This window comes from Melospiza melodia, chromosome 8 (assembly GCF_035770615.1).
Source record: "Melospiza melodia melodia isolate bMelMel2 chromosome 8, bMelMel2.pri, whole genome shotgun sequence".
Classification (NCBI taxonomy): Eukaryota; Metazoa; Chordata; class Aves; order Passeriformes; family Passerellidae; genus Melospiza; species Melospiza melodia.
In genome coordinates this window covers 19,534,026-19,546,442 of record NC_086201.1, presented here as the reverse complement: position 1 = coordinate 19,546,442, position 12,417 = coordinate 19,534,026, and the positions used below count along the sequence as shown (strand labels likewise).

The 12,417-nt window shown below is 35.5% G+C and overlaps 1 protein-coding gene across 4 annotated transcripts in view; it reads right to left on the bottom strand.

Moving 5' to 3' along the window:
* Positions 1–1,509: 1,509 nt before the first annotated feature.
* Positions 1,510–12,417, bottom strand: part of UBR3 (ubiquitin protein ligase E3 component n-recognin 3) — a 98,138-nt gene continuing 87,230 nt past the window's right edge. For all 4 annotated transcript variants that reach the window (XM_063162082.1, XM_063162083.1, XM_063162084.1 and 1 more), the window contains 7 exons: positions 12,019–12,143; positions 9,403–9,510; positions 8,748–8,858; positions 7,760–7,936; positions 5,969–6,178; positions 4,563–4,702; positions 1,510–3,956 (listed from right to left, as the gene is read on the bottom strand). In XM_063162082.1, the coding sequence (XP_063018152.1) occupies positions 3,839–3,956; positions 4,563–4,702; positions 5,969–6,178; positions 7,760–7,936; positions 8,748–8,858; positions 9,403–9,510; positions 12,019–12,143 (989 nt within the window). In that variant the 3' untranslated portion in view covers positions 1,510–3,838. The remainder of the gene's footprint in view (positions 3,957–4,562; positions 4,703–5,968; positions 6,179–7,759; positions 7,937–8,747; positions 8,859–9,402; positions 9,511–12,018; positions 12,144–12,417) is intronic.

Below are 12,417 nucleotides of genomic sequence, written 5' to 3'. Positions count from 1 at the left end.
ACCTAACAGTCCCTTCAGCTGTCCTGAAGATCTTCGTTTAACAAAACCTACATATCTGTATTTTATACAATGTATATGTTTACACCAGCATTGTCACCAAGTACCTTGTTGCAGAGCTGAGATTAAAACACCAGTTCCATACTAAACTCTCTAGAGAGCAATGGGAAATTATCCTAGAACAAAGGCAGTTTCTTTTAGGGCCTGTGGAGATACTTGGAAAAAATGCAACGTTAAATTTTAAATTTTCAAATCTGATGTGTGACAAATCTAAAATGACCAGCACGAAAGCAGCCAGTCTCTCTACAAACTAACTAACAGCTTGTAAACTAACTAACTTTCAAGCTGCACCCCCTGGCTATCTCTAGTACCCTGAGAAAATGCAATTTATTCACAAAGTATTGCTGTACAGTTGTAGAGGGCTCTCCAGCTGGTTTAGGCTTCTTTTGTTGTGCAGTACTACACAAAGCAGTTTCATATACAACATGGAGACAACAAAGGCATGAAAGAAAGGAGAGCTCCAGTCTTTCAAGGAAACAGAAGGAAAGTAACTTTTCAAACTGTATTAGTGGCTTCAACTGCAAGGTGCAAAGTATATTCCTTGACACCTGAAAAACAAAGGCTCATTATCTACTTTAGGTATTTGCCAGTATTACAAGTAATCCCTGAGAACATGTTGTTCTGATTTGGCAAGTGCTTTAGTATGCACTTGTGTTCTACATTCAAATGTGACCTGTGCATATCTGGTCACCAGATTTAAGGCCAAAATGTAGGGACAGTAAATATTTGCATTACACTTTTCTCAGTATTGGGCATGAAGAGTACTTGTTTTTGGTTTTTTTTCCAGCTCTAATCTCTGAAGGTTATCTTGCTTGGTTTTGTTATAACATTAAAAAATAAATCCTTCTATGAGGAATAAGTCCAGCACAATTGTTTTCAATCAAAATTATTAAAATACTTAGCAGTAATGAGTCAAAGGTATCCTATAATGGGAAATGTATTAGACATTGCAGTCAGAGAAGCAGCAGGGTAAGCTACAAGGCAGAACTCACAGCAGCCATCACTGAAAAAGGAAAGATGCTGTTATCCAAAGGTCAAGGCCAAAAGAAGACTGTTCCACTAAATCTCTCAAAGGTCAAAAGAAAAGAAAAAACTTAATACATAAATATTACATTCATCAAATTGAAGTGTAAGAATAAGATTTGACAAAAAAGATCAAGCATTTTCCCAAAAGTAGTTTCTCAACTCACCAATTTAGCAGTTTGCAGCAGCAAAGCTGGAATACACTTAAGCACTACTTTAAGTGCTATAGTTATGAGTAAAATAATCCAAATTACTATTGCAAAATGCATGACTGTAAGCAATAAATTAAAACACGTACCAGGTTTACTCTAAATGCAAAGTTTGCATGCATAAGGTTTTAACATTTAAGTAACTGCCTGGCTAGTGGGTGGAACTCGGTGTCATTTTGGATTACTGGGCCAGAGAGAAAAAATTTCATGAACACACAGATTGACAGTAGACTTTTATTAACATATCTTACAATGCCAATTATTGTATTCCTAGTTTTGTACTCTTCTGATGTGTTATAAAGATTGATTTAGAGTCTACAGTAATGTACTGTACTTAAATGATCATTCATACAGGATATCACACCAGAACATTTGAGTAATACGCACACACACCACTCTAGTTTGGACCTGTTATTTTTCAAGGTTAGCTTAATAAAGTAGGATTTAAAAAGTCATGGGGGAAATAAAAATCCTTGTTTAGCAGCATGCAAGGATATTCAAGTACAATTTTTCAACCAAGTAATTTTTTGTCGTTTTTAAATTGACTGGTGACTAATTCACCAGTACTATAATAACCACTATGAAATACCCAAATGTTAAAGTTAAGGCTAATAGTTTTACTTCACATCCATATGCACAATCAGAGAACATTCTGTTTTAAATAAAACACAGTAATCAAATTCTGGACACATTATCTCTTGTAAATAAAGCATTGGAGCTTCAAACTACAGATCACTCAAGTTCATGAGCCCTGTAATAATGTTATGCTGGCAATGTAAAGAATCTTTTTGCTCTTTAACCACACTTACAAAATGGCCTGATATTCTTAATGAGCAATGCAAAAATATCACAGGCAGAACTTATAATACAGTATCAAAAAAGTAATATTTTGGAAAAGACACAGCCATTTAGTCAGTGAAACAGAGTAATTCTAATCTTATAGGAAGTAGTGTAATACTTTTGAAATATATATATATATATTTATATGTATGTATAAAAACCAGTATCCTTTATTGTAGGGTTTTTAAATTGCAGGTATCCAGAAAAACTCATTGTATTTACTTTTCCTTCGGTCTGTTCTTGATTGCTATACAGTGATTTTATTTCCCCTATACACTTTTCACTAGATAATGATTTCCACTGGGGAATTGTTTTCTTTGTATATGTGGCTTTATCATAAGATGTTTTTATTTTACACATACAAAGTTTATTTTACACACAAGCTGTGAAAGTCAAAACTACCAGGGAACTGCTTGGTAGTACTGTATGAAATAGCCCACAAATGTCCAAGACTTGTGAAAAACAATAGTAGCAATATATTACATACCAGTATTTTGACTATAATCTTTCCTACCTACTTACACTATGGATTTTAGCCCAGTTATGCCTCTTTTCATGAATTTTTTAGTCCTCTAAGCATAAATTGTTTTGGCATTCATCCAGTGAGGCTGCACATGCACTGGTAGCTCATCTTGGCTACCTCTGTTGATTTTTTTTTTTTTTAATTTTTCCTTTTTAGGAAACCAAGCAGAAAGAACAGTGATTACCTTAAACAATAAAATAATATTGGGGAACCTCCTGAAATGACAGTAAAGATACAAAATGATGTTTCATTTTTAGAATAGCCTGCACATTCCTAATCCAATCATTCTGAAACATACATCTGGTTTGGAATGATAGGCAGGCTTATGGTTGTTACACTTGTAACTGGGATCTGCTACGTTGGGCACCAAACAAATTCCCTATATACAGCAATTTCTGTATGTTATCATTAACAATTTATTCAAATTATGTGAAAAACAGTAAAGCTCCTTCCTGGGGAAAAAAATGAAGACAGAATGTGTGTTCTGGATTACATGAAGAGCAGTAAGATACCTAATTTACAGTTATTTCATTGACTTATGGAGAAAAAAAAATGAAGTTCCTGAGAATGTGTAAGTTTTCAGTAATGCCTGAAATATTTCAATAGACCTCTATAAGTGAAATACTCTTTAAAATTCACCTTTCAGACCAATTATTACCATGCAGTCTCACAGTTGTTTTACAGACCTAATTACAAATGCCTATCAAGTCAAAAACCTCAAGCCAACACAGAAAAGGCAAAGGAATTTTATCCAACATACTTAGTAGATGTAATAGACATATACACCGTTTCAGCAAAAATTGCTAAAAACTCAATTCCATGCAAAGTAAAATAAAACCCAGACAGCTACCCCTGGAGCCTCTAAACAACTCCAAGTAAATTTGTGCTTCTTAACAATAATGGACTTTAAAAAACACAAGAAAAATAGACTACTGAGTGCAATAAGATTGCTCACACCATTTTGAGGATTTAATTTCAATTATTGTATCATTCTTTTGTAGCAACAACAGCTCATTTTGCACAGATTCCACATGTTGACAAAGTTCCATTTCCCTTTTAAGCCCATACCCGCTTCCACCCCGAGCCAAGGAGCCAAACTCCCGTTCAGTTAAAGCTATTGTCAGTCAAGCTGCATTCATTCATGGTAACAGCAGTTACATGGTGTGTAGATGATGATGACGATGATTTACAAGCCATTATAATGTGGCCCCCATCTTTTATTGATATGATCAAAAGTATGAGACACCCACTGCTGTTCAAGCACTTTGTATCTTTCCTTGCATATGTACAGGGGTTTACCACGCCTGTGGAGGAAAAAAAAGGAAGAAGAAAATAAATAGTTAATATGCCAAGTAAATGGAAAGATGCTTCATTACATAATCAACACTATACTCATACAAATGTTTTGCAGGGTAAACATGCATTTTTATTGGTGCAAGGTTTTTATTTTTGCTTCTGGTAGGGTAACTGCTGGGACTTCCCTTCCTTACACTGGATAGCAGAATCCAGAAACAATCACTTGTTTTCTCAGTCATGTGTGGCTTGGAAGTTAAGCCCCGTCCCTACACTGGAATCCAACTGCATTGTTTGATTAAAGGCCAAACAACAACATTGGGAGACAAGTGTTTCCCAACACAACACAGAATTAACCATAGTTGGGAATGGCAACATAGTAACCTGTATGCTGGGTTCCTGGTATAAGTCAATGATTATGACTACACCACCTCTGGGCCAAAAAATCCTCAAAAACCCAAGCCAATGAAAGTCAGTCCAAGTGCACTAAATAGGGATTTTCCATTTTTCCACACAAGGAAGGCAGAGATCTATTACAGTCTGTTATTGCATGTTACAAGACAGAGTTGATCTACACAGAGGCACCCACAATGAAACAGCTGTAATGAAAACATTACCTAAGATCTCTGTCTTCTTCCCCGTGTGCATCGAGATAAACAGAACCCCAAAGGCAGAAACGATGGCCTCGTATGATGATGATTACAGATGCATTAATCAAAAGGAATATTCCTGTTCCAGCTCCACAGTTTTGAGAATGCTGTAATGTTATGGGTGTAGAAAGGCAAGAGTGCAAAGATTCTGTTAATATCTGTCAACTTCGTAACAGAAGAAATTTAAAAAATAATACTTTGTTTTCCTTCAAATAACATTCAAAAGACCTTATTGAGTAAGAGACAGTTTGCCAAAGGATAGCCTGCCCCAAAATTCTCCATCCAAACTAGAATTCAATGTCTTGTGCTGCCATAACACCACCTGCATATAAAAACATTTCCCTACTCAGCAAGGGAGAATATTTGTTACCATGTAAAAAAATGAATTACAAAAAATAAACAAAAATATTATGTGCAATATTTTGAATTTGTTGTTGTATAGCAAACTGTTTAGGATTACCAAGTATTTTCCATAGATAGCAAAAACAGGAGAAAGTATTTAGAAAACATAGTATTACCTCTTTTACAACAGTCTATAGTGTTAAACATTTACTTTCTCTATCCATGCTCACAGATCTAGTCTATGGATCTACAAATCTAATAAAAAATTTTTAAGTAATTCTTGTTTTGTTGAATATGTCATTCATCTCTGACATTTTATGCCCCATTTGTAAATATCTCTCTAACAAACTACTCTCACAGTTTTGTGAAGTCCGTATAGTTCCAGTCTTCCCCTAACAGTTCAATGGAAGTAAAGAGAAAACCTATCAAAGCAAAACTTTATCATAGTATGAAAAACAGCAATAGATGTCATCCAACTCAGACTCCCAAAAGAACTTATGTATACACTGACTAGAAAACTTAGCTACTGAAAAAGTCAAAGACCTTAAATCAGCACCTATGTAGTTACAGTCTGTAGATCTCTAGTAGGTGGTCAGGTATCAGAAAATACTCAAATCAACCACAGACTGATTTTCTATGTACTTGGAAAGCAAGGAAACAAACCAGAGGAAAATTAAAATAATATACAAACAACCCAAATGTAAACAAATTTCAACTGGCTGTGAATCAAAACTACGTGTCAACATTACACACAGTGGCTTTGTAAGACTTCACAAAAAGGGGAAATAAGGTTGCTATGCAAGTCAATTGACCTCCAGAATCCAGTCTAGGTCTATCCCTCAGAAATAGGCACTAAACTGTATCACTGGGGGTTAGACTAGATGACCCTTCAAGAGTTCCATCCAACCCAAACTATTCTATGATTATATAAACTCATTTTGAAAAGGAAACCATCAAAACTAAGCAATGGAGTTAACAAAAATCAGTGAGCGTGAGAATCAATTACATAATTTGAATTAACTCTCTCTTACCAGTACACATTCACAGTAGCTCTGTTGTTTACAGCACAGTCCTTTCAAGCATACAAAAGTACCACAAACTAAGCAAACAGCAGGATCTTTAGGAACCTTGGTACAAACGGAACAAGTTTTTCTGTGATAATACTGAAAAATGGTATTGTAATTCTCAGGCAACTGAAGGAGGCGGGGCAAGTCCCACTTAGGTTCCTGGATGAGCAAAGCCTACAAATAAGGTAAGAATATATATCAGTTCAGTCAATTTTTAAAGCATTTTTCTTTAAAAAAAAAAAAAAAAAAAAGAAGAGAATACCACATAAAAGAAACATGCAGTTTAAAAATATCTCATTTCTTTTGCATTTCACAAATTTAGAAGTCAAATGTCACCTTGTAATAGTCACCTGCTCCTGGCTGATTACCCTTGCAACTGCAGTCACATTTCATCCTTTGTAACAGGTACAAAATGGGCACCAGCCTTTTCCCAGGGATGTTTTCTACATGTGACATATTTTAAGTACAAAAACCTTTACAGTTAAAACAAGAGGGTTAAGAGTCACCTACAAGAAAGACTCTCACTCCCTGCACTACGTTTGTTTGGCAGTTTCAAGGTGTTACTCCCAAACTCTGGCACTGACTATGAAAGCTGTCTCCTAGCTAAAATTTAGACTCAAATTTTCAAAAACAGAACTGAAGTTAATCTCTGTAAATGGTATTTGATGACATCTGCCTGTTTTTCAAAACTGTATTGGACACCCACCAGTAAGAAGTTACTAGAACTCACAATTTTTGACAAGACAGGCACTACCTGTCTTAAATACTGCTTTGAAAAGCCTAACTCTTCTTGCTTGCTCTTAAAAACATTGTCCAATTTTATGTTGTTTGGGGGGGGTTTAAACAGAAATATGTTTTCTTTCAATGTAGTAATTTTTTTCTGTGTTTATAACTGATGAGCATAGTGGTCAGATGGGATCTTTTTTGCAAGGTCCACAAATTTTTAAGAGTGCATAACCTTGAAACCTAAATTGCAAAAAAGAAAAAAAGAGAACGAAATACTGCATTTGTACTTGGTTGCTTTCCAATCATGGGAAAAATGCTATCAATTTCACTGCAATCTATAATATCTAACAGATCAGCAGGAACCGTATTTTGAGATTAATCTGGGTATTCAAATTTTCACAGAAACAATCATGTTGCAGAGTGAGGAATGCATCTGGCTTTCCCCTGACATCACAGATTTAGGAGAAGGGGACTTGAATTGTTGAGATGCAGCTTTGTCATCAAAACAATGCACTCATGTTGAAACATTTCACAACTGATTATTTCAGTTGCACTAACTCAAGTCTTGGTATTATTTACTTTAACCTTTAGAGAAAATGTACCATCTTTCATCAGCAACTACTAGACAGATTTTAACATTTTCATTTTTTTCAGTTTTGCAACTGAAGATGCAATGTTTTACAGTAATTTAAAACAGGCAAGGAAAAGTTCTGATACCTCTTTTCTTAAAGTTTCTATAATCTGCCCTTTATTGGCTACAGGTGCAGAAGACAGGGACACACTTAGTATCACCTAAGGGTAGTGTTTCTATATTCTGTCTCCAGCAATCACACAGATCATCTTATTCCTGTTTTTAGCCAATTCAACCCACATGCACTTACCAATATTTCCCATTACAACTTCTCTCTCATTTACAAGTTACACTCTCTGATCCTTAGCCAAAGCAAAGTGTATGTGGCTAATGCATCAAGCAATAAGCAGATGCTTCCATATCATGACTATTTTGGAAAAAATAACTTTGCTACATACCTTTACTTGATCTGGATGTCTATCTGCAAATGAAGCCAGTTCTGAGCACCACTGTGATATCATGTCAAATGCTGGCACTGGCCAATCAAGACAAGAGGCACTGGTGAACTGATGAGCTGACTGAAAAGATGGTAACAGACCCAGGCAGCTTGCAAGAACGGTGAATTCTTCATCTTCCTTTTTGGGCATGAAATCAGAGAGGTTTAGATTAATACCTAGACTCTTAATTTTTAAATAGTTTATTAAAAATATAGCTATTTCAATAAAAACGTATTTCAGTACTAAGATGCAAATAGCCATGCTTAGTGACACAGAAAGGTTCAATTTCACCAGATCACTTCAAACTGGATTCTTGAAGCAAAAAAATTGTCATTAAAAAAACCCAAAACCAACCAACCAACCTAAAACCTCAACCCAACCAAACCCCACAAACAAAACACAACTCCCCCACAAAAACCAAAAATCCAAAAAATAGAAACACAACAAAAAAGCCCCAAACTCCACAATAATTTTCTTTCTGTTTAGCACCCCAAAATAGCTAACAGTTGTTTTAAAAAGGAGATGGTGTGGGGGAAAGGAAAAGAGGGAGATGATCTGCAGTAAACTCTACTTATATTAGTCATGGAACTTAAACATAATTGTCTGCTGATGCAATGTCTCTGAGAATGAAGTATTAACAGGCATTAAGAAAATCAGTACTGAATTCCATTGTGTGTAGAGTTACACCATCTCTGCAAATGCTGGGCAAGTTTTAAAAGTATCTTGGTATTTTATGAGACAATCACCTATGACCTAATTAAATAAGCATGACTTTGCTGAAGGTTAAGAATATAATACCATTGTTTTGAATACTGCAGTGCTACAATATATGATTTTTAAAAAATCTTAGGTCAGAAAATGTATACCATGAAAAAGACACCCTCAAGTTTAGTTTTTCATCTCTAGCTTTTCTAGGGAAACATTTGAGTGTGCCCCTCTCATTCTGTACCTGACAACTAGGCAAATCCCCTCCAAAGAGATGGTGTTGAAGAAGGCTTGTGATCCTGAGGAAAGGCAGGCAGAACTGCTGCAGATAGCACTCGACAGAGTCCGGGGTTACCTAGACAGGAGGAAGCTATTGCTGAATTCTGGCCCAGGTAAATGATCCCCTAAGTATGGAAAGGCCAATATGAAGCAAGTACTTTTTAAAGCATATTATGTAAATGACTGTGTCAAACATACATTCCAAAGGCCAGCATTTCACTAATAATCTGAAATACCTCTGTAGGTTCTCTTCCCCCTCAACAAACGGGTTTTCTACTTAAACATTCACTTATTCAAGTTTCTGAAAGGTCTTTCTACTCATGATTAAAATCCATATATATATATATATATATATATATATATATATATATGATTAAAACCTGTAATTATAAGAAGTATTTGTCAATAACTCTCAATGTGGCACTGACCACATCTGATATTATTAAAAGAAGCAGAGGCATTTGCAAAGGCAAACTGTCCCCAAGAGTTATGCTTTGATCTAGAAAATAAAGAGCTGTATTGCAAGTCTTTAGCAAGATCAGAGAAAAATCTTTATAACAACGAGGCAAAACAACTTCAAGGGGACATGCTGGCTAAATTTTCCAGAAATTTGCCAGTACCACTGGTAATTCTTCAGTCTCTTCTTCTTCATATATCTTCCCCTTAGACAGTTCACTAATGACATGACCCAGCAATACTTCCCAAGATTTTTCTCCACTGGATGTATTCTGCAAATGAGAAGAAATCCAAAAAGAACTGGTTATAAAAAGGAGAAAATGTTTCTGTAATAGCAACAGCAACAAAGAATATTTCCTTTTGATCAATGTGAATTTTGACCTACAGAGATACACAATGCTTAAAAAAAATTTAAAAACAAATATATAATTTTACAGAAAGGGACTGCATTTAGCTCAAGAGTGAAATGTGAATTGCTACTTGAATTACATATGTTCTAAACTGAGTGCTTTATGAAAGCTGTTGCATAAGATTTGCATTTCACATTTTCTCTGTGAGAACATAAATGTTTACTGTAAAACCAGAAAGAATCACTTCACAGATACATCTCGTTCCAATAGAATTTTAATTCTAATACAAGATTTTTTTTAAAAGTAGTTTTTGAAAACATACCAACCAGAATGAATGACAAACACTTGCTATGTATTTTAAGTTAAAATTAATCTATCAGAAAGTACAAAGTTGCATTTGGAATGAACAATGTCTACTACAGATGGAAAATATATTTAGTGTAAAGAATAAATAGCCACTTAGCTTTGTGTCATAGCAATTATATTTAAAAGCAACACAGAAAGCTTTAAGAAATAGAAGGCAGTATTCTCTTGAGTATTTTTCTAAGTCAGAATGAATTCTACCCTGGAAAAAGATGACTGGATATGAATTCTGAGTTCCATTAGTATATTCTCAACACAACAAACAAGGGAGTGGAACATTACTGTGATTCTTTAAAGAAACCAAATACTTCAGTACATAGTGATGTATGTAATTCATCAGTTGGTTTCTTTAGTGCATTTTGACATCAACTTTCACTCTCCATTTTAGATGGGGTCTTCACCTTTCATACTGGGACCACACACTTACTGTTTATGCTTATAGCCAAAGAACCAGAAGGCAGCACCCACTTAATCCAGCAGCTAAAGCCAACCATAGGAATAACCTATGTTATTCCTGGAAGTTTACTCCACAGGCATTTACCATGTGCTTCCTATGACACTGTAACATGCCTGGCAAAGATAATGAGGGTGAATTTGGTTTCAAAAGTACAATATCCATCTCTCAGCCGTGCTGAGAAATTAAACTCTTCATGTTGTTTCAGCATTTAACATAAATATAAAGCAAAGTGTTCAGCCCATGCTTTAAGTCTGGAATACCAAACTGTAATAGATTCACTTGGCATTATCCATAGACAAAAGTTTAGTGGGGTGTCATCTGTGTAGTCATGCCAGGATTAAAATGTCAATATTACCAGCAGAGAAGAAAAAGCAACCTGAACCATATGTTTTTAACCACCAGGGCTTAAAGAAACTTTAAGGAAAGAACTCAGGTTTCTAAATTAAAAACCAGCTTCCCTTGTGATGCATGAGGATGAGGGATGGCTGAAGAAGAGAAGGGCAGCCAAAGGGCTGGGAGAGAGGAATGGGGAGCTGTGTGATTATCACTGGTGTGATCACACAATCCTGAGTGCTGTAAACTGCAAAATTATGTATCACTTGAGAATCACTTAAGTAAACAATGAAAAAAAAAAAACCCATCATTAGCAAAAACCTTAAGCAAATGTCATTGTATTTCTAAGACAATGATATTATATTGAAAGAAGGGCTGCATAGGGACCTAACAAAATGAAGTACTGTCCAGTGATCCAAATGTAAAAAAAAATTCTCATAGTAGCAAGCCAGCAGATAATTTGTCCCTAAGACCTTGGAATTCAGACTGACCACTATGACAAATTTAAGTTACATGTGAAAAGGCAGGTCATGCTTCTCAGTCTTTACTTCATTTTACATCTAAGGCCCAGCTGTTCATAAAGGGGTAATACCCATTTCTTCTCCTGGTCCCAACATTTGTATCCTTTCCTTTGGTCTGACATTGGCATTCTTCTGACCTTCTGGGAAAAGCAATCTGTGGAGCAAAATGTTAACTGAAGGATTAAATGAATGCTGGTGCTAGTGCAGAGAACTTTGTCTTGGGTGGCAACTGGCATTCAATCAGCTGAACTGAAATAGAAAGATGCACTGTCACTTTACTTGTAAATACTACCAAAAGTCAAGGAAACAATGGTGGCAAATTTCCTTCTCTGTCTCTTCATCACATGAGCACTCTCGACCACATAGTGAGAGAAATTTGTATAGCTAGCCACAAATAGCACAAGCAAGCTGCAAAAGTCAAGAGGGTTTTTCCTCCAACAAGGCTGCCTGCTTTTCCTGTAGGGAAATGCATCAGATCAATGCCCATGGTTTATATAGGATAACTTCAATTTCACAGGAAGAAAAGCTGCATTTACTGATTACAATCACTGCAACAATGCAGAGACTGAAACTATAGAGACACCAATTGTGAAACTTTTAAGTCTCATCGTGTACAAAAACCTGCAGAAATTACAAAGCAAATTACTGGATTTTGAAACAGAAGCAAATTATTACATGCAAACCAGAAGTATCTATTACATTCATACTAGAAATACTTAAGCAGAATTTCATAAATGTTTTAATAAACTAACCAACCTTTTTGAGAGCTCCTGACTCTTTCCATGCCATCCTATCTTCAGCACTGCATTTAACAGAAAGTGCTGCCAAGGCTTGAGTATACAATAAAGTGAACAGCACTTTTATAATGCAGGTGAAGTGTTCTGTAAAACAAAGAATAGTAATTTTTAAACATTTGATCTTTTTAGCAAATATAATGATTACAGAGTCTCCAGTTATGGAAATCATAATTCTGAAATGAAAAGCAAGTGCTACACAAAGAACAGCCCTTCAAAACATACAAAACAACATATATTTACTGGCTTTCAGAAATGACTTGGCAGCCATAGTGAACAGAACAAGTACAGGGCAAGTAATTTTCCACTGCTCCTTATTTTCATCTTAATCCTGGTTAGCAGTGACTTCATCCTAGTGGCC